The 23,697-nt window shown below is 41.6% G+C and overlaps 1 protein-coding gene and 1 long non-coding RNA gene across 2 annotated transcripts; one reads left to right on the top strand and one right to left on the bottom strand.

The window, feature by feature from the left end:
• Window positions 1–3,021: 3,021 nt before the first annotated feature.
• On the bottom strand, window positions 3,022–22,703 carry LOC144334695 (uncharacterized). Its single transcript, XR_013404824.1, has 3 exons — window positions 22,671–22,703; window positions 9,060–9,125; window positions 3,022–3,217 (listed from the first exon to the last, which is right to left on the bottom strand). It is a non-coding gene; the product is annotated as an uncharacterized LOC144334695 (long non-coding RNA).
• On the top strand, window positions 4,932–6,419 carry LOC106996741 (ubiquitin carboxyl-terminal hydrolase 17-like protein 6). The gene has a single exon (XM_015129756.3). It carries the CDS (start codon window positions 4,932–4,934, stop codon window positions 6,417–6,419), a length of 1,488 nt encoding a protein of 495 aa, XP_014985242.3.
• Window positions 22,704–23,697: the final 994 nt, after the last annotated feature.

Here is a 23,697-nt window from a genome sequence, read left to right as displayed (position 1 = left end):
GAAGCTTGCGCATTTGTCATGTAGTTCTTATGTCATGGTTTTCAGCTCTCTCAGGTCATTTAAGGACTTCTTTACATTGGTTATTCTAGTTAGCCATTCAGGAAATCTTTTTCCAAGGTTTTTAGCTTCTTTGCTATGGGTTCGAACTGCATCCTTTAGCTCGGAGAAGTTTGATCGTCTGAAGCCTTCTCTCAACTCGTCAAAGTCATTCTCTGTTCAGCTTTGTTCCATTGCTGGAGAGGAGCTGCATTCCTTTGGAGGGGGAGTGTTGCTCAGATTTTTAGAATTTTCAGTTTTTCTGCACTTCTTTTTCCCCATCTTTGTGGTTTTATCTACCTTTGGTCTTTGATGATGTTGATGTACAGATGGGGTTTTGGTGTGGATGTCCTTTCTGTTTGTTTGTTAGCTTTCTTTCTAATAGTCATGACCCTCAGCTACAGGTCTGTTGGAGTTTGCTCAAGGTCCACTCCAGACCCTGTTTGCCTAGGTGGCAGCAGTGGAGGCTGCAGAAGAGTGAATATTGCTGAACAGCAAATGTTTCTGCCTGATTATTCCTCTGGAAGCTTCGTCTCAGAGGGGTACCCGGTTGTGTGAGATGTGAGGTGTCAATCTTACCCTAGTGGGGGTGTCTCCCAGTTAGGCTACTCCAGGGTCAGGGACCCACTTGAGCAGGCAGTCTGTCTGTTCTCAGATCTCAAACACCATGCTGGGAGAACCACTACTCTCTTCAAAGCTGTCAGACAGGGACATTTAAATCTGCAGAGGTTTCTGCTGCCTTTTGTTTGGCTATGCCCTCTCCCCAGAGGTGGAGTCTACAGAGACAGGCAGGCCTCTTTGAGCTGTGGTGGGCTCCACCCTGTTTGAGCTTCCCCACCGCTTTGTTTACCTACTCAAGCCTCAGCAATGGCAAGCGCCCCTCCTCCAGCCTTGCAGCCTCCTTGCAGTTAGATCTTGGACTACTGTGCTAGCAATGAGGGAGGCTCTGTGGGCGTGGGACTCTCCAAGCCAGATGCGGGATATAATCTCGTGGTGTGACATTTGCTGAGACCCTTGATAAAGGACAGTGTTAGCGTGGGAGTAACCCAATTTTCCAGGTGCTGCGTATCACGGTTTCCCTTGGCTAGGAAAGGGAATTCCCTTCCCACTTGCACTTCCTGTGTGAGGTGATGCCTCGCCCTGCTTCGGTTGTTGCTCTGTGTGCTGCATTCACTGTCCTGCCCCCACTGTCCAACAAGCCCCAGTGAGATGAACCCGGTACCTCAGTTGGAAATGCAGAAATCACCCGTCTCCTGTGTTGCTCACGCTGGGAGCTGGAGGCTGGATCTGTTCCTATTCGGCCATCTTGGAACTGCCTCTCATCGCTCCTTTAATGAACAAAAGGTTTTAGCTTAGATATCTTCCTGTTTGTCAAGTTTTTCTGATTTTGACTTTTCCAAATATGCTGTCATATACAAGAAAGCCTTGGATATAAAATTCCATGAATATTTCTCTTTTCTTGCAGTCATCACTTCGGTGGATGTCATCAATTAATCTCTGGGTTATAGCATGTTTTCTTGAAAGTGTTCTGCAGTCTATTTTGGGCATTGAGAATTTCATCAAACTGAAGTGAATATTTCTACAAATTGAACGCATAGTCCCTTTTGATGCTTTATTATTTGCATATATTGCTTCCACAAGACCATTTCATGCAAAGACTTGTTTTGTCCCCACAGCCAGATCATTGCAACATGATATAGAATCAATTGGTCAAAAATGGGAAGGTTATCTCTGGAATGTCTATTTGACTCCATTGATCTCTCCATTTTAATTAAGACACAATATGCTGTGTTAATTACATAACATCACTGCACATTCTCAAATCAGAAAGTGTAGTTCCAACTTCTTGTCGTTCAATTGCGGAAAGAATGATCTTATCTCCCAGATGCACATGCTTGGAAGTACTTCTCAACACACACACACACTCTCACATCCAGACACAAAGATACAAATACACACACAGACACAAACTGTTTAATACGTACACAATTGTTAACTGGCATTGTTTTACATGAAATAAGGCAAATGTGTAGCCACTGTCCTAACTCAGTTCCACTCCTATCATATTTGCCCATAACACTGATTAGTAAATCTGATTCAACTGTTCTATAATCACAATTTAAGCTGTGTCCATTAAATTCCCTGAGGAATGCAAAAGGATACAACCTAAGACACAAAACTTAATTGACTGCTGATATTTCATTGTTAAATTGGGTAATTGATGGGTAAATGTAGTGGAACCGGTGGGTGGGCATTATTTATATAAGGGGTGAAGCAGCAAGATACTTCATTATTAAAAGGTGTTTGAAAGAAATTGAAACACAGGAGTGTGTGTATTCAGCTGAAATGATATTAGAAAACCCGGAAATAAATCTCACTTGGGGTGTTAAAAAATTGCATTAGGGGAGATTCTGGGTCAATCGTCCAACTGTGTAAACTGGATCTTGGAAGCAGGATCCCTTTCCTGCAATGAGACTTGTTTATTGGTGGTGGTGTTTCAGTGGAAACGATTTTAGAGAATGGCCCCTTCCTTTTGTGTATCTGCTGATTAGATTTCATGGCTGATTAGATTTCATGGGAAATCTGGGGTTTTAAACTCTATTTAAATGTTAACATAATTCATTCAAATGACAAAAAAATCAACAGGTTCTTTGATGTGGAATCATCACAGATCCCTTTCTTCTTAGGTACAGTTATTAAAGTTGACCTACCAGAGTGAAACAATTATGGAGAATGGCCCCTTCCTTTAGTGTATTTGCTGATTAGATTTAATGGTACATTTATCATTAGGTATAGTGATCAAAGTTGACCTACGCAAGAGTAGAGATGTCCAGGACAGAACTCAGGACTCTGTAGAATCACAGAATCTTGGATGCAACACTGTTCAAGCACATAAATATGCTCATTCAGAGTGTTTCGGTGTGACATGTGTGTGAATTGCAGTGTAATGAGCATGACACGCAGACAGGTTATCAAGTGGACTCACCTCAAAATCAGTTATGGGCATTACAGAACACTGATGCCAAGTTCCCGGATCCAGAGGAAAGAAACTCCAGCATCCTGTGTAAAGCCACGGCATCTGGATTTCTCATGCTTCTGGGGATCATGCTCCTGAAAATAGTGGCTCCTTCCTCCTTGTGGAGCATCTTTCTCAGCAGCGCTCATTTCTTCTTCCAGGACTCTGTCCAACAGAAAGGGGAAGCCTTCTGATAGAGCACACCTGACCCATGAAAAGAAAAGGGAAAGAAAGGAGGCCAAACGTCACACTCTCCTCATTCCACCATCCTCCCTAAAATCATCCTGATTTCATGGGCCCTGAGACCGGGGATGCTTCTGTACACCTCGAGGCCTTGCCACCTGGCCTAAATTCTATTCTCTTTCTCATTATCTGAAAAATTTTAAGAAAATCCCTAGAGCCAGGATCTTTATTCCTAGTAAGCCAAAAGTCCCAAAGAAACACCCAAATTCTGTCCGTCTTAGTTTGGGAAACAAGTCTACCTTCATCAGCATGACATTTTCCACCAAATGTGGTAACTGCAAGTCCACCACACAATGCTTAACTGGAATTGGAAGCAACATCTCAGACGATGAAAAATACATGCAACAATCCCTAAGACAAATGGTTTATTTTTCTCTTTCTTACTAAAACAACCGCCAGTTTTAACAATGGTATGCAAATCTCTTTTAGACGCCCTGCTTTTAAATCTCTATGTTTCCTCCTGAGACATGGACTCACTCCCATCACCCAGGCATTTACATTGTTTAATTCTGGTTATATGCTATTCTCAAATTTACAACTATTTATTTCATCTCTCTCAAATGTTGATCCATTATCACATACGTATTAAAATATTATCTCCCATGCTGTGTGATATGTTGTTTTTATATTCATCCTTTCTTAAATGAACCAAAGGTTTTAGTTGGATTAAATTGTGATTAGTCAAGTTTTCTGATTTCATGATTTCTTAAATTGCGGTCATAGGACCTCAATCACTGGAAATAGAATGTCATGAGTATTTCTCTTTACTTGCAATCATAAATACGGGGAATGTCATCAATTGGTATGTCGGTGATTGCATGATTTCCTGAAAGTCTTTCACAGTCTAATTTGGGCACTGAGTATTTCGTCTAAGTTCAGTGCATGTTTCCAACACTTGATGCTTTATGATTTCGGTATATAGCTTCCACAAGAGCATTTCCTGCAAAGACATGTCTTGGTCCCCACTGGTAAGTCATTTCACTCGAACACAGAATCAATAGGCTGAACATGGAAAGGTTATCGCTAGAATACTTATTAGACTGCACGGATTTCTTCTTTGATATTAAGGAAACAAATACACTATGTTATTAACTGTACTTCATTGATGATTCTCAAGTCAGAAAGTACAGGTCTGACTTCCTGTCCTTCAATGCCTGAAAGGATGATCGTAACTGCCAAAAGCACATAGTTAGAAGCACATCGCAGCTCAAACACACACACACCCAGACATATAAACAAAAACAAAGAAACACTCACATGGGCATGATTCCGCATGCCCACAAGTTCACGCAAGCAAACACATACACACAAACACACACATTGTTTTGTAAGGACAGAATTGTTCCCTACCACTGTTTTAAGTAAACTAACGCATTCCCCAGGAGTTTTAAGTGAACTCCCTGGGGAATACAAGGGGACATACCCTATGACTCATTCTTTAACTGAGCGCTGATATTGGATTGGTGCACCGCGTACCTGATGGGTGGGTGGGGTGTTCGCGGTAGGCGGGGGTGAGTTATATAAGGGCTGATGCAGCCAGATGGCGCGTCATTTGAAGACTCTCTCGGAAGAGATAGCGTCTTTCTGCAACGTGTGGTCTCAGCAGAAAAAGCTTGTGATCCTTGCTCCTGGCGACATGGAGGCCGATTCACTCCACTTGGGAGGTGAGTGGCAGTTCAACCACTTTTCAAAACTCATATCTTCTCGGCCAGATGCAGCTTTTGCTGAAATTCAGCGGACTTCTCTACCTGAGAAGTCACCACTGTCATCTGAGACCCAAGTCAACCTCTGTGATGATTTGGCTCCCGTGGCAAGACAGCCTGCCCCCAGAAAGAAGCTTCCTCTCAGTAGCAGGAGACCTGCTGCGGTGGGGGCTGGGCTCCAGAATATGGGAAATACTTGCTACTTGAATGCTTCCCTGCAGTGCCTGACATACACACCGCCCCTTGCCAACTACATGCTGTCCCAGGAGCACTTTCAACTTTGTCAGCGTCACAAGTGCTGCATGCTGTGTACGATGGAAGCTCACATTTCATGGGCCCTCCACTGTCCTGGCCACGTCACCCAGCCCTCACAGGCATTGACTGCTGGCTTCCATCGAGGCAAGCAGGAAGATGCCCATGAGTTTCTGATGTTCATTGTGGATGCCATGAAAAAGGCATGCCTTCCCGGGCACAAGCAGGTAGATCATGACTCTGAGGACACCACCCTCATCCACCAGATATTTGGAGGCTGCTGGAGATCTCAAATCAAGTGTCTCCACTGCCAGGGCGTTTCGGACACCTTTGACCCTTACCTGGACATCGCCCTGGATATCCAGGCAGCTCAGAGTGTGAAGCAAGCTTTGGAGCAGGTGGTGAAGCCCGAAGAACTCAATGGAGAGAATGCCTATCATTGTGGTCTTTGTCTCCAGAAGGCGCCTGCCTCCAAGACGTTCACTCTACACACTTCTGCCAAGGTCCTCATCCTTGTATTGAAGAGATTCTCCGATGTCACAGGCAACAAACTTGCCAAGAATGTGCAATACCCTGAGTGCCTTGACATGCAGCCATACATGTCTCAGCAGAACACGGGACCTCTAGTCTATGTCCTCTATGCTGTGCTGGTCCACGCTGGGTGGAGTTGTCACAACGGACATTACCTCTCTTATGTCAAAGCTCCAGGAGGCCAGTGGTATAAAATGGATGACGCCGAGGTCACTGCCTGTAGCATCGCTTCTGTCCTGAGTCAACAGGCCTATGTCCTCTTTTACATCCAGAAGAGTGAACTGGAAAGATGCAGTGAGAGTGTGTCAATAGGCAGGGAACCAGGAGCCCTTGGCGCTGAACACAAAGACAGGCGAGCAACGCAAGGAGAGCTCCAGAGAGAACCCTGCCTCCAGGTACCTGACTTGGAGGAGCACTTGGTGGAAAGAGACACTCAGGAAAGCACCTTAGACCATTGGAAGTTCCTCCAAGAGCAAAACAAAACCAAGCCTGACTTCAACGTCAGAAAAGTCGAATGTACCCTGCCTCCCAACATGCTTGTGATTCATCCATCAAAATACAAGGGTGGGATGAACAACCGTCATCCTGAACAGCAAAGCTCCCTGCTGAACCTCTCTTCAAGGAACCTGACACCTTAGGAGTCCATGAACACTGACACACTTATTTCTCTGCAAGGGAGGACCAGGAGATCCAAAGGGAGGAAGAAACACAGCAAGAGGGCTCTGTTTGTGTGCCAGTGATCTCAGGAAAAGTCTCCACCCAAACGCAGGAGTGCATGTGCACACACACTGACACACACACACATACACGTACACACACACACACCCACGAGGGGGTTCACGCACGCACACACACACACCATCACATCACATACACAGTCAATCCGACATAAAGTAATGAGGAGCCCAGGTTTCTGTCTACACCAGAGGGACAACTGGATAGTGATGGCTGCGTTTCAGGATGAGCCCAGACATGGCAAACATCGAGTTTTGCAGTCGTGAGTCTTCTGAACCTGTGGAGGCAGTGTCTGTGTGTTTGTGTTCATGGTAGATGACATTCAGTGTGAATTTCTGAATATGACATATTGCGGTGTAGGATTGCGCATGAGGTTATTGCAGGGGACGGGGTTGACTATTTTCTCTTGGGGTGTGTTTCATTCGTCAGTTGTTGGTGAGCACCAGAAGTTGAAATGTTGCGAACGTGGGACTTCTGTGGATCCTTCTCCCTACCTTGAGTAGTGGAAACTGGGAAGCATTTGAAGAGAGGAAGGGTGTTCTTCTTTTGAACCTGCCTCGCCGTTTTTACATTGCTTGTTGAATGGACCTCAGGCACCCTAGGACTTGTGCCCTTGGTGGAACCCACAGAATGCTGGAGACAGACAGACAGACACACTTGCCTATTGAATGCTGTCCATTTCCAATGAATTGAAGCAGAAAATCATCCCACTGGTATGTGAGTCATTTGGAAGTAAGTCGTATTGATAATAAAGGAAATCAAACACAGGAGCGTGTGTGTATTCAACTAAAATAAAATCAGCAAGTACTGAAATAAATCTCATTTGGTGTGTATCAAAATGGCATTTGGGAGATTCCGGGTCAATCGTCCAGCTGCAAAAGGTGCATCTCTGAAGCACAGTCCCTGAGCTGCAATGAGACTTGTTCATCCGAGGTGGTGTTGCAGTGGAAATGATTGTGGGAAATGGCCCCTTCCTTTTGTGTATTCGCTGATTGGATTTCAGGCTCCGTTTCTCGTTCGTTACAGTGATCCAAGTTGACCAACCCGAGAGTAAAGATGTCGAGGGCATAACTCAGGGCTCCGTACAACCACAGAATCTTGGGTGCAACCCTGCTCAAGCACACAAATGTGCATATTAACAGTGTCTCTGTGTGACGTGTGTGCAAAGTACAGTGTGATGAGCATGACTGGCAGACAGTATGTTGCCATCGTATGTCCCCAACCACCGGAAATAGAATGTCATGAGTATTTGTCTCTTCTTGCAATCATAAATTCGGGGAATGTCATCAATCAGCCGGTCGGTGATTGCATGATTACCTGAAAGTCTTTCACCGTCTAAACTGTGCATTGAGTATTTCGTCTAACTTCAGTGCATGTTTCCAACACTCGATGCTTTATGATTTGAGTATCTAGCTCCCACCAGAGCCCTTCCTGCAAAGACTTATCTTGTTCCCCACTGGCAAGTCATTTCACTCGGATATAGAATCAAGAGCCTGAACATGGAAAAAATCAAGAGGCTGGAATGTCTATTGGATTCCCCGGATCCCTACACACACACACGCACACAGGTGTACAGTCATTTCTACATAACATAATGTGGTCCTCAGGTTTTTGTCTATGTAAAAGGGACAACTGGTTAGTGATGACCGCATTTCAAGATGATCCCATATCTAATATGTTGTTGTGGAGTTGTGAGTATTCTGATCATGTGAAGGGACTGTCTCTGTGCATGTGTTTTCACAGTAGATGACATCCTGTGTGAATATCTGTAGACTACATTTTGAGGTGTAGGTTTTCCCCTCAGGTTACTGGATGAATTTGAATTTATTGTTCTGTCTTGGTTTGTTTTGATTAGTCAATTGGTAGGCGAGAGTAGGTGAAATTTTGCTAAAGTGGGATATAGGTGAATCATTCTCGTGAATGTGAATAATTGAGACTAGGATGCATTCGTAACATTTGAAGGGTGTTCTTACTTTTTATTCCAACTTTTTTGCATTTGTTTTCAACTGATCTCAGGTGCCCTGGGTAGAACCTAGGTAATTCTTGGAACAGACAAACAGATGCTGCTAATTTTATGGTGTGAGTTTAAGTTTAATTTAAAGGGAAAATTTTCTCACCAGTATGTAATTCATTTTCAAATAAGTTATACTTATCATCAATGGAATAATACACAACACACTGAAATGTGTGAGTATGAAACTACAGTCAAATTAGAAAGTTCTTAAATAAACTGCATTTCATGAGTAAGGGATGGAATTTTCAGAAATTCGAGATCAACCATCCAGCTGTGAAATCTGTGTCTTTGAAGCAGTATCCCTGTCCTGAGAGTTGTTTTTCTCTGGTGGTATTTCAGTGGAAACTACTTTGGGGAATAGCCCCTTCACTTTTTATATTTGCTTGTTACTTTTCATTGTAAATCTGCGTTTTTAAACTGTATTTAAATGTTAATAGAATCCATCCCAATAAAACATAACCAACAGATCTTCTCATTTCTAATCATCACAGATCAATCTCTTGTTAGTTATGGTGATCAGTTTACTTACCTGAGAGTAAATGACACCTGGGCAGAACACAGGGCTCCATAGAAGTACAGAATCTTGGGTCCAACCCTGTCCAAGCATCAAAATGTGTATATTAACAATGTGTCTGTGTGAATTGTGTGTCAAGTAAACTGAGTTTAGTAAAACTTCCAGTAGATTATTAATTTGGCTCACTTAGTAATCAGCGAATGAGCTTTACAGAGTATCAATGACCAGTGCCTACCCCGTAGAGATAAGAACTTCCAATGTCTTGTGTGAAACCATGGCATCTGGATTGCTCATGATTCTGAAGATAATTCTGTCCCCCATGGTTTCAGAATCACTGCAGGAGGTGGAAACAGATAACACATCAGTCCCTTGCTCTCTCTGCTCTCTTCACTCAGGAAAAGTCTCACTGGGACCAAGGAAAATCCTATGGTTTCCTAGGGAGAAGGATTTTTCTCAGGAGAGAAAATGGTGACTCCTTCTTCCCTGTTGAGCCTCTTCCTCAGGATTGCCCCTTTGTCTCTCCAGGACTCTGTTTATCAGACCTGAGATGCCCCCTGGTTGAGCACATCTGGCCTATGAACAAATAAGGGGAAGGAATGGTTCCAAAGACTGTACTATGCTCACTCCACCATCCCCTCTGAAACTATCCTGACTTCATGAGCCCTGGGTCAGAAGCTGTTTCTTTATATCTCTAGGCTTTGCCTCACAGCCTAAATCCTGCCCCATTTCCTACATCTTGTAAATTCTGACAAAACCTGTAGAGTCTAGATCTTTATTCCTGACAGGGCAAAGGGAGACACACCAGAATTCTGTTCCTCTGAGACTGCAGGACATCTCAGCTTCCATCAACATGAAATTTTGCATCAAATATAGTTACTGCAGGTCCACCTCACAATGAGTAATGGAAGTTGAGACAACATCTCAGACCCTGTACAGTTTTTGACCAAGCTCATTTAGTTTGGCAATGCTTTTACTCTATAAATCAGTTGTGAAAACACTTAGGATTCATGTTATTTAGTCTTTTAATCAGTCTGTTATTATTTTCAATGTATTTACTACACATTAGCTTAATATTTCTGATAAACTTTGTTGCAAAATTCTCAATATAATAGTGGCAAACCAAATCCAGCAATACATCAAAAACCTTATCCACCAAGATCAAATCGGCCTCATCCTTTGGGTGCAAGGCTGGTTCAACATATGCAAATCAATAAATGTAATTCACCACATAAACAGAACTAAAGACAAAAACCCCATGATTATTTCAGTTGACTCAGAAAAGGTCTTTGATAAAATTCAACATTCCTTTATGCTAAAAACTCTCATGAAACTAGGTATTGATGGAGCATGCCTCAAAATAATAAGCGCCATTTATGACAAACCCACAGTCATTATCATATTGAACAGGCAAAAGCTGGAAGTATTCCATTTGAAATTTGGCACAAGGCAAGGATGCCCTCTCACCACTCCTATTCAATATAGTGTTGGAAGTTCTGGCCAAGGCAATCAGGCAAGAGAAAGAATAAAGCATATTCAAACAGGAAGAGAGGAAGTTGGACTTTCTTTTCTTGCAGATGGCATGATCCTATATCTATAAAATCTCATCACCTCAGCCCAAAAGATTCTTAAGCTACAAGCAACTTCAGCAAAGTCTCAAGATACAAAATCAGTATGAAGAAATCTCAAGCATTCTTATACACCAACAATAGACAAGAAGAGAGCCAAATCACAAATGAATTCACATTTACAATTGCTACAAAGAGTATAAAATACCTACCTAGGAATACAGCTAACAAGGCAAGTGAAGGACCTCTTCAAGGAGAACTACAAACCACTACTCAAGGAAATAAGAGAGGACACAAACAGATGGAAAAACATTCCATGCTCATGGGTAAGAAGAATCAATATCATGAAAATGGCCATACTTCCCAAAGTAATTCATAGATTCAGTGCTATTCCCATAAACTACCATGGACATTCTTTACAAAATTAGAAAAAACTACTTCAGAATTCATATGAAATGAAAAAAGAGCCCATATACCCAGGACAATCCTAAGTAAAAATAACAAAGCTGGAGGCATCCTGGTACCTGACTTCAAACCATATTACAAGGCTACAGTAACCCAAACAGCATGGTAGTGGTACAAAACAGACACATAGACCAATGGAATGGAATAGAGATATCAGAAATAAGACTGCACATCTACAACCATTTTATTTTGGATGAAAACAAACAATGGGGAAGGGATTCCCTATTTAATAATAAATGGTGCTGGAAAAACTATCTAGACATATGCAGAAAACTAAAACTGGACCCTTCCTTATACCTTATACAAAAATGAACTGAAAATGGATTAAAGATTTAAATGTAAAACCCAAAACTATAAAAATCCAACCCCATATAAAAGTGGGCAAAAACTGGGTGCAGTATCTCATGTCTGTAATCCCAGAAGTTTGGGAAGGTGAGGTGGGCAGATAACTTCAGGCCAGGAGTTCAAGATCAGCCTGGCCAACCTGGTGAAACTCAGTCTCTACTCAAAATACAATAAATTAGCCAGATGTGCTGGCAGGTGCCTGTAATCCCAACTACTCAGGAGGCTGAGACAGAAGAACCACCTGAATCTGGGAGGTAGAGGTTGCAGTGACCCGAGATTGTGCCACTGAACTCCACCCTGGGTGACACAGCAAGACTCTGTCTTAAAAAGCGAAAATAAAAATATTTTAAAAAGTGGGCAAAGGATATGAACAGACACTTATGCAGCCAACAAACATATGAAAAAAAAAGCCCAACGTTACTGATCATTAGAGAAATACAAATCCAAACCACAGTGAGATGCCATCTCATGCCAGTCAGAATGGCGATTATTAAAAAGTCAAGAAACAACAGATGCTGGTGAGACTGTGGGGAAACAGGAACACTTTTACACTGTTGGAGCGAATATAAATTCAAACAGCTGTGGAAGACAGTGTGGTGATTTTTCAAAGACCTAGAATCAGAAATACCATTTGACCCAGCAATGCCATTACTGGGTATATACCCAAAGGAATATAAATTCTTGTATTATAAAGATACTTGCATGCATATGTTCATTGCCACACTATTCACAATAGCAAAGACATGGAATCAACCCAAATGCCCATCAGTGACAGACTGGATACAGAAAATGTGATACATATACACCATGGAATACTATGCAGCCATAAAAAGTAATGAGATCATGTCCTTTGCAAGGACATGGATGAAGCTGGGAGCCATTATTCTCAGCAAACTAATGCAGGAACAGAAAACCAAATACACATGTTCTCACTTATAAGTGGCAGATGAACAATTAGAAAACATAGACACAGGGAGGGGAACAACATACACTGGAGCCTGTCTAGGGGTGAGTGAGGAGGGAGTGCGTCAGAATAAATAGCTAATCCATGTGGGGCTGAATACCTAGGTTACGGGTTGATAGGTACAGCGAACCACCATGGCACACACTTACCTATGTAACAAACCTGCACGTCCTGCACATGTATCTGGGAATTTAAAATGAAATAAAATAAAATATTTAAAAACTTTATTTTTTCTAAGTCGTGTTTGCAATTTTCAATGTGAACTTTCTAGTAGACATTTATCATATATAGAATTATATAGTTGATTTTTGAACAACTATGGGTCTGCCATTATTTAAAATGCAAATTCCTAATGAGTGTGTGTATATGTACACATATGTGTGTATATATATTTGTGTGTGTATATATATGTGTACGTGTGTGTGTGTGCAGATAGATAGATAGATAGATAGATAGATAGATAGATAGATAGATAATGCTCCTGGTTTTCTGTTTGAGTAGGCTGAGAAGGAGGAGGGGGAGGAGTGATTGTTCTTGCAGTCTCAGAGGTAGCTAGGTGGAAGAGAATCTGTACAAATGAACACATGAAGTTCTCATTTGTAAGTGTGATTTAAATAATTGTACACCTGGACATAGAAGTGGAATGATAGACACTAGAGATCTGGAAGGGTGAGAGGGTGGGAGGGGCAAATAATAAACAATGGTTCAGATATCTGGATTCCTTGATCCCAAATGGTGTACAATTATTTCTCTTTAATTTGTGTCCATTTACCAGCAAGTTTGAGAGGAGTGAGCCAAGCTCAGAAAGGCATTCAGCTCTAAAATCAGATGTGCATGGCAATGGGCAGAAGTACCCTCTCCCTTTCTCAGAACAAATCCAAGCTTCCTTTATACCCCTTACGTACAGGAAAGTTATGTTCCAAAATGCATTTCTGCTGGAGGCAAAACATTTTATATTTTATGAAAAAAAAAACTTGTAACTTGGTAAAACTTAGAAATTAATATTGGAAAAACAGTAGGGCACTCTCTTTGGGACTTAATCTTTGAGACACTTCAGCAGCATATACAGCTTGTAATTCGTCCTGAGAAAATCCAGATAGTATAAACTTCAGAATGTTCATGAGGAACGGAAAAGTACACATTTACTCACATATTTTACATTAAAGTTTATCAAGGGTATAAATTCAAAAATCTGTTTTACTATGAACGTTCATATAAAGTACAGACATTCACCTAAATTTTCCTGAAATTATTTAAAAATTAATTTGTCATTGGTAACAGAAACTTCCAAACATCTCCTTTTTACAAGTTTCATTATCCATATTTTCTCTAAAATATTCAGAAGTAGAAAAAAATATATAGATTAAAATAGCTCATATTTTTCAAATTTAAAATAATTGTTCAGTAACTGGGAAGAAAGGTTTACACAAATTGGAAATTCTGTATGTATATAGAAATTAATAAGATGAGAAAATTATGGCAAATAATAGGGGGCTTCAATAAGTTCATGCAAAATAACAATTATGAAAAAACTATGCATGAACTTTTAGCTTTTGCATCAAAACACACATATGCTAGTTTATTTTAACTTTTTTTTATTTTTGAGACAGGGTTTCACTCCTCTCACCGAGCTTGCAGCGCAGTGGAGCAATCTTGGCTCAAAGTAACCTCTGCTTCCCAAGTTGAAGCGATTCTCCTGCCTCAGCCTTCCAAATAGTTGGGACCTTGTCTGGTTAATTTTTGTATTTTTTGTAGAGGCTAATTTTTGTATTTTCTGTCGAGGCAGGGTTTTGCCATGTTGGCCAACCTCCCAAAGTGCAGGGATTACAGGCATGAGCCACCATGCCCGGACCTGTTTTAACATATGTGAACAGGATTTAAAACATCAGTCTGAAAAGAGCCACATGAATTCTGCCGAACTTGAATTCTGCCAAACCTGAAATAAGAACAAACATCAAATTTATGGTGAAGCTACAAAAAACGGTGAAATAAATTATTCTTTATGAAAAGTCTATGGGAAAAATGACCTGAAGGATCAGTCGTTTACAAACGGATACCTGATTCTAAGAAGAGGTAAGACAATGTTGAAGATGAAGCCCACAGAGGAGGGGCACCCATTCCAATTTTTGAGAGAAAAAAAAATTGTTTCTATGCCCTAATTGAGGAGAACTGACAATTAACGAGAGATATTATAGCCAACACCACAGACATCTCAATTGGTTCAGCTTACACAACACTGACTATAACGTGAAAGTTGAGAAACTTTACATTTGATGAGTCCCGAATACCCTTGTGCCTAGATCAGCTATGGACAAAAGCAGAGCTATTAGTGACTATTTTGAACAAGCAGAATCAAGATCCTGAAGCATTATTTTGAAGAATTATAACAGGGAGTGAAATTGACTTTATCAATAGGATCCTGAAGGCAAAGCACAATTAAAACAATGGCTACCAAGAGGTAGAAGTGCTCCAGTCAAAGCAAAAGCAAACTTCTCAAAAGCAAAAGCCATAGAGGTTTTGGGGATGCTCAAGGCATTTTGCTTGTTGACGTTCTGTAGGATCAAAGCACCATAACATTTGCTTAGTAGGAGAGTTCTTAGAGAAAATTAGCAAATACTTTTGCAGAAAAGTGCCCTGTAAAGCTTCACTAGAGAGTCCCTCTGCACCACAACAACACTTCTGTTCCTTCCTCTCGACAAACACCAGTAATTTTGAAAGAGTTTTCATGGGAAATTATTAGGCATCAACATTACAGTCCTGATTTGGTTTCTTCTGACCTTATTTTTCCTAATCTTGAAATAACTGTAAAGGGCACCCATTTTTCTTTAGTTAATAGTAGAAGACTGCATTGACATGGTTAAATTCCCATGACCCTCAGTTCTTTAGCAATGGACTGAATGGTTGGGATCATCCCTTAATGCAGTGTCTTGACCTCAGTAGAGATTATATTGAGAAATAAAGTTGATATTTATATTTTTATTTTTAATTCCATTTTCACTGACATTTTTAAATCCCTTCACAATTCGCGTTTGTCTCAAAGGTATTTAAATTTAGAAATCATATCAAGTGAGGTTGGTGCCACAATGGCTGAATAGGAACAGCTCCAGCCACCAGCTGCCAGCGTGAACAACACAGAAGATGGGTGATTTCTGCATTTCCAATTGAGGTACCGGGTTCATCTCACTGGGGCATGTTGGACACTTGGTGCAGGACAGTGGGCGCAGCCCAACGAGTGAGAGCCGAAGCAGGGCAAGGCATCACATCACCTAAGAAGTGCAAGGGGGAAGGGAATTCCTTTTCCTAGTGAAGGGAAACTGTGACACAGAACACAGGAAAATTGGGTCACTCCCACCCAATACTGTGCTTTACCAAGGGTCTTAGCAAACAACACACCAGGAGATTATATCCCATGCCTGGCTCGGAGGGTCCCAAGCCCACAGAGCCTCTGTCATTGCTAGCACAGCAGTCTGAGATCTAACTGCAAGGCGGCAGTGAGGCTGGGGGAGGGGTGCCCACCATTGCTGAGGCTTAAGTAGGTAAACAAAGCAGTCAGGAAGCTCGAACTGGGTGGAGCCCACTGCAGCTCAAGGAGGCCTGCCTGTCTCTGTAGACTCCACCTCTGGGGACAGGGCATAGCTAAACAAAAAGCAGCAGAAACCTCTGCAGATGTAAATGTCCCTGTCTGACAGCTTCGAAGAGAGTAGTGATTCTCCCAACATGGAGGTTGGGATCTGAGAACTGACAGACTACCTGCTCAAGTGGGTTCCTGACCCCCGAGTAGCCTAACTGGAGAGCCTAACTGGGAGTAGCCTACCAGAGTGGACCTCAAGCAAACTCCAACAGACCTGAAGCTGAGGGTCCTGACTATTAGAAGGAAAACTAACAAACAGAAAGGACATCCACACCAAAACCTCATCCATACATCAACATCATCAAAGACCAAAGGTAGATAAAACCACAAAGAGGGGGAAATAGCAGTGCAGAAAAGCTCAAAATTCAAAAAATCAGAGCACCTCTCCCCAACCAAAGGAACGCAGCTCCTCACCAGCAACAGAACAAAGCTGGATGGAGAATGACTTTGACAAGTTGAGAGAGGAAGGCTTCAGTTGATCAAACTTCTCAGAACTAAAGGAAGAACTATGAACCCAGCACAAAGAAACTAACAACCTTGAAAAAAGATTTGACGAATGGGTAACTAGAATAACCAATGCAGAGAAGTCCATAAATGATGTGATAGAGATGAAAACCATGACACAGGAACTACATGACAAATGCACAAGCTTCAGCAACCGACTTGATCAACTGGAAGAAAGAGTATCAGAGATTGAAGATCAAATGAAGCAAGAAGAGAAATTTAAAGAAGAAAGAGTAAAAAGAAATGAACAAAGCCTCCAAGAAATATGGGATTATGTGAAAAGACCAAATCTACATCTGATTGGTGTACCTGAAAGTAATGGGGAGAATGGAACAAAGTTGGAAAATGCTCTGCAGGATATCATCCAGGAGAACTTCCCTAACCCAGCAAGGCAGGCCAACATTCAAATTCGGGAAATACAGAGGATGCCACAAAGATACTCCTCAAGAAGAGCAACTCCAAAACACATAATTGTCAGATTCACCAAAGTTGAAAAGAAGGAAAAAATGTTAAGGGCAGCCAGAGAGAAAGGTTACATTACCCACAAAGGGAAGCCCATCAAACTAACAGCAGATATCTCGGCAGAAACTCTACAAGCCAGAAGAGAGTGGGGGCTGATTGTCAACATTCTTTAAGAATTTTCAAACCAGAATTTCATATCCAGTCAACTAAGTTTCATAAGTGAAGGAGAAATAAAATCCTTTACAGACAAGCAAATGCTGAGAGATTCTGACACCACCAGGCCTGCCCTACAAGAGTTCCTGAAGGAAGTACTAAACATGGAAAGGAACAAACAGTACTAGCCATTGCAAAAAGATGCCAACATGTAAAGACCATCGATGCTAGGAAGAAACTGCATCAACTAACGAGCAAAATAACCAACTAACATCATAATGACAGGATCAAGTTCACACATAACAATATTAACTTTAAATGTAAATGGGTTAAATGCTCCAATTAAAAGACACAGACTGGCAAGTTGTATAAAGAGTCAAGACCCATCGGTTTGCTGTATTCAGGAGACCCATCTCACGTGCAGAGACACACATAGGCTCAAAATAAAGGGATGGAAGAAGATCTACCAAGCAAATGGAAAACAAAAAAATGGCAGGGGTTACAATCCTAGTCTCTGATAATATAGACATTAAACCAAAAAGATCAAAAGAGACAAAGAAGGTCATTACATAATGATAAAAGGATCAATTCAACAAGAAGAGTTAACTATCCTAAATATATATGCACCCAATACACGAGCATCCAGATTCATAAAACAAGGCCTTAGAGATTTACAAAGAGAGTTAGACTCCCACACAATAATAGTGGGAGAATTCAACACCCCACTGTCAACATTGGACAGATCAACGAGACAGAAAGTTAATAAGGATATCCAGGAATTGAACTCAACTCTGCACCAAGCGGACCTAATAGACGTCTACAGAACTCTCCACCCCAAATCAACAGAACACACATTCTTCTCAGCACCACATTGTACTTATTCCAAAATTGACCACATAGTTCAAAGTAAAGCACCCTTCAGCAAGTGTAAAAGAACAGAAATTATAACAAACTGTCTCTCAGACCACAGTGCAATCAAACAAGAATTCAGGATTAAGAAACTCAATCAAAACCACTCAACTACATGGAAAATGAACAACTTGTTCTTGAATGACTACTGGGTACATAACGAAATGAAGGCAGAAATAAAGATGTTCTTTGAAACCAATGAGAACAAAGATACATCATACCAGAATCTCTGGACACATTTAAAGCAGTATGTAGAGGTAAATTTATAGCACTAAATTCTCACAAGAGAAAGCAGGAAAGATCTAAAATTGACACCCTAACATCACAATTAAAAGAACTAGAGAAGCAAGAGCAAACACATTCAAAAGCTAGCAGAAGGCAAGAAATAACTAGGATCAGAGCAGAACTGAAGGAGACAGAGACACAAAAAAACCCTTCAAAAAATCAATGAATCCAGAAGCTAGTTTTTTGAAAAGATCAACAAAATTGATAGACCGCTAGCAAGACTAATAAAGAAGAAAAGAGAGAAGAATCAAATAGATGCAATAAAAAATGATAAAGGGGATATCACCACCGACCCCACAGAAATACAAACTACCATCAGAGAATACTATAAAAACCTCTACGCAAATAAACTAGAAAACTTAGAAGAAATGGATACATTCCTGGACACATACACTCTGCCAAGACTAAACCAGGAAGAATTTGAATCCCTGAAGAGACCAATAGCAGGCTCTGAAATTGAGGTTATAATTAATAGCCTACTACCCAAAAAAAGTCCAGGACCAGAAAGATTCATAGCTGAATTCTACCAGAGGTACAAAGAGGAGCTGGTACCATTCCTTCTGAAACTATTCCGATCAATAGAAAAAGAGGGAATCCTCCCTAACTCATTTTATGAGGCCAGTATCATCCTGATACCAAAGCCTGGCAGAGACACACCAAAGCAAGAGAATTTTAGACCAATATGCCTGATGAACATTGACACAAAAATCCTCAATAAAATACTGGCTAACCGAATCCAGCAGCACATCCAAAAGCTTATCCACCATGATCAAGTGGGCTTCATCCCTGGGATGCAAGGCTGGTACAACATACTCGAATCAATAAACGTAATCCAACATATAAACAGAACCAAAGACAAAAACCACATGATTATCTCAATAGATGCAGAAAAGGCTTTTGACAAAATTAAACAACCCTTCATGCTAAAAACTCTCAATAAATTCAGTATTGATGGAACGTATCTCAAAATAATAAGAGCTATTCATGACAAACCCACAGCCAGTATCATACTGAATGGGCAGAAACTGGAAGCATTCCCCTTAAAAACTGGCCCAAGACAGGGATGCCCTCTCTCACCACTCCTATTCAACATAGTGTTGGAAGTTCTGGCCATGGCAATCAGGCAAGAGAAAGAAATAAAGGGTATTTGATTAGGAAAAGAAGAAGTCAAACTGTCCCTGTTTGCAGATAACATGCTTGTCTATTTAGAAAACCCCATCGTCTCAGCCCAAAATCTCCTCAAACTGATAAGCAACTTTAGCAAAGTCTCAGGATACAAAATTAATGTGCAAAAATCACAAGCATTCTTATACACCAATAACAGACAAACAGAGAGCCAAATCATGAATGAACTCCCATTAACAATTGCTTCAAAGAGAATAAAATACCCAGGAATCCAACTTACAACACATGTGAAGGACCTCTTCAAGGAGAACTACAAACCACTGCTCAATGAAATAAAGGAGGACACAAACAAATGGAAGAACATTCCATGCTCATGAACAGAAAGAATCAATATTGTGAAAATGGCCATACTGCCCAAGGTAATTTATAGATTCAATGCCATCCCCATTAAGCTACCAATGACTTCCTTTACAGAATTGGAAAAAAACCACTTTAAAGTTCATACGGAACCAAAAAAGAGCCCGCATTGTCAAGACAATCCTAAGTCAAAAGAACAAAGCTGGAGGCATCACACTACCTGACTTAAAACTATACAGCAAGGCTACAGTAACCAAAACAGCATGGTACTGTTATGAAAACAGAGCTATAGACCAATGGAACAGAACAGAGCCTTCAGAAATAATACCACACTTCTACAACCATCTGATCTTTGACAAACCTGACAAAAATAAGAAATGGGGAAAGTATTCCCTATTTAATAAATGCTGCTGGGAAAACTGGCTAGCCATAAATAAAAAGCTGAAACTGGATCCCTTCCTTACTCCTTACACAAAAATTAATTCAAGAGGGATTAGAGACTTAAATGTTAGACCTAAAACCATAAAAACCCTAGAAGAAAACCTAGGCAATACCATTCAGGACATAGGCATGGGCAAGGACTTCATGTCTACAACACCAAAAGCAATGGCAACAAAAGCCAAAATAGACAAATGGGATCTAATTAAACTAAAGAGCTTCTGCACAGCAAAAGAAACTACCATCAGAGTGAACAGGCAACCTACAGATAATATCCAGAACCTACAAAGAACTCAAACAAATTTACAAGAAAAAAACAAACAACCCCATCCAAAAGTGGGCAAAGGATAAGAATGGACACTTCTCAAAAGAAGACATTTATGCAGCCAACAGACACATGAAAAAATGCTCATCATCACTAGCCATCAGAGAAATGCAAATCAAAACCACAATAAGATACCATCTCACACCAGTTAGAATGGCAATCATTAAAAAGTCAGGAAACAACAGGTGCTGGAGAGGATGTGGAGAAATAGGAACACTTTTACACTGTTGGTGGGACTGTAAACTAGTTCAACCACTGTGGAAGACAGTGTGGCGATTCCTCAAGGATGCAGAACTTGAAATACCATTTGACCCAGCCATCCTATTACTGGGTATATCCCTAAAGGATTATAAATCATGCTGCTATAAAGACACATGTTCATGTATGTTTACTGCAGCACGATTCACAATAGCAAAGACTTGGAACCAACCCAAATGTCCATAATGACAGACTGGATTAAGAAAATGTGGCACATATACACCATGCAATACTATGCAGCCATAAAAAAGGATGAATTTGAGTCCTTTGTAGGGACATGGATGTAGCTGGAAACCATCATTCTCAGCAAACTATCACAAGAACAAAAAACCAAACACCGCATGTTCTCACTCATAGGTGATAACTGAACAATGAGATCACTTGGACACAGTAAGGGGAACATCACACACTGGGGCCTGATGTAGGGTGGGGGGAGGGGGAAGGTATAGCATTAGGAGGTATACCTAATGCAAATGTCAAGTTAATGGGTGCATCACACCAACATGGCACATGTATACATAGGTAACAAACCTACACATTGTGCACATGTGCCCTAGAACACAAAGTATAATAAAAAAAAATCATATCAAGTGTGAAATAAAGAAAATTATATAGAGAGAGGGAGAACAGAATCTATAAATATGCATATTTGTGTACATACATCCATATACATACATATGTGTGTGCATGCAGTAATTTTATTCTCCTAAAGCAATGCCTCTGCCTTCCACCCTCACTGTACATGTCCTAGTCCTGTGATGTCCCTAGAACTGAGCACCTGATTTCCTTCTCTGCCTCCCACATGAACAGGGAATAGAAATGGAAACTACACTCTGTGGTTACTGTTGTGAAAATCCATGTCCCCCACAGGCTAGTTTGGCATCTTACATTCCAGTTCCCATTGTAAAAAAAAGCAAGCAACAAACAAAAACTACAAAAGAAAAAATGAAATATTTGAAAGTCTACAGCCACAGAGGTTCCGGATTCACCCACCACCCACAGTGACCTCCGCCGCCCTCCAGACCTGAGGGCAGTTGTGCCTGAACAGCCTGCCTCTTCACCATCCATGAAAAGAGGTGACCTTAAACTTCAATAGATTTTACTCTGTTCAAAAGGAAGCAGGTCAACATTCAAAGTCAGTGGTCTGGCAACTCTAAACTTTGGCCAGAAAGTATTGGAAACATTTAACGTGCAGTGGATGAAGCAGCCTGGCCCCACTGCACACAACACACTCGTTGGGACTCAAAGGAGGATACTCAAGATCCGCTGGGTGGAAGTGAGGACAGACCCAGAAACACAGGGGGTAGGGGGGTCAAACCAGGAAGGCTCAGGCCCTGACCTCCTCCTAGGCCCTGCCCCTCCAGAACTTGCAGTTTTTTCTGACCCAGAAGTGGATTTCACTGATGGAAAAGAAGTTCAGTATTTCTGGTCCACCCCAGTAAGCTGCTCCCGTCGCCCAGCCTTCCACACTCCTGCAGACGTCACAATGCCTACTCCCACTAACCCCACAAGGGAGCTGTGCATCGCCTAGAGACGGTCCTTGGCCTGCAACCCCGCGATGGGGTCCAGGGTCTGTGTCCATTTCTGGTTAAAATTGCTCTAAGGCTGGTCGCTGTCTTGGCCTTCCCTGCTTCCTCTCTGTTTACTTCTCCCCTCCTCACCCCATATGAAGCTTTTACTCAGGAGATGGATTATCGCCCCTCTTCGAATATCAAGGACACCACCACGACACCGCACTGTCTCCTTGACCCTGGGATTCTGCAGACCTCAGTCTTCCTCTGAGGTCCCCTCACTCCCTACCTCATTTTTTCCATCCTTCTGGGGCCTGGGTCTGCTATACCTCAGGCTTCCTCTTCACAGTCACAGACGGAAGGAGCCCCCTTCATCCTTGGGCTCTGGCCACAGTTCACCTGCTGCAGGACACTCAGTGGCTTTCAGTAGTTCATCCAGACATCCAGATGGAAGTGGGATTTCCTGGAAGAAAAGCAGGACCCCAGAATTACACTGAATTCTAACACAAGAGCCCAGAGTCCCCTTCTGCATGGGACATTAAGCTGCAAACACTACATAGGCACTTAATGCTCAGCTGCCCTTTTAACATCTGGTCCAGTTGTGTCCCTCCTCCTTGGAATATCTCAGAAAATATATCTCCACATAGAGTTGTTTAAACGCATCATCCTATGTGATTCCAGACCATCGGAGGTACAATGGGTCCTCACCAGAACTTCCACTCTGCTTGGAAGACTTAGAAAATCCTGGGGCTGCTCAGAGGGTCAGATTCCCATTTCTGGGTTTCAGAAAAACTTCAGTCTTCCCCGGACAAGTGAGGAGACAGAAAATGTCTAGTCTCTGGCACATCTTTTGCAAGCAATGGCGGCTCCCAGGAATCAAAACTATCAATGAATATATTTTTGAGACTCTGGTCAAAAGAAGAGTCATTCTGCAATTTCAGGTAGGATGGAGTGGTTTTGTGGCTCCTGGGGTGATTTTGAAAAGATCTGGACCCTCACAAGAACCATGGAGGACATTTCTGGCATTTCCAGACCAGGAGGAGTGACTGATGGACCTCCAGTGTTACTAGGAAAACTTTTTGTTGGACAGCTTTGCTTTGGCTTTCAGGCCTTCACATAGGTTGCTTAGATCATGGAAGTGCTTCTGCATTTCTGCATAGGCTCAGGATGCCTTCTCAAGTCGTCCCTGCAATTATGAGACAGTTTCTGTCTCCAGAGGTCACTTAGAATAACACAAGAGGCTTCACCTTCAAAGGGACACCAGACAATATAGCCACAGTTCAGCCAAGATTATCTGTGTTTACCTACCTGTAAAGTAACACTCCTAGTTACCTCCATTAACGTGGACATCTTTCA

Source organism: Macaca mulatta, chromosome 15 (assembly GCF_049350105.2).
Source record: "Macaca mulatta isolate MMU2019108-1 chromosome 15, T2T-MMU8v2.0, whole genome shotgun sequence".
Classification (NCBI taxonomy): Eukaryota; Metazoa; Chordata; class Mammalia; order Primates; family Cercopithecidae; genus Macaca; species Macaca mulatta.
The sequence above is the reverse complement of the archived record's forward strand: the minus strand, read 5'-3'. Positions and strand labels throughout refer to the sequence as shown.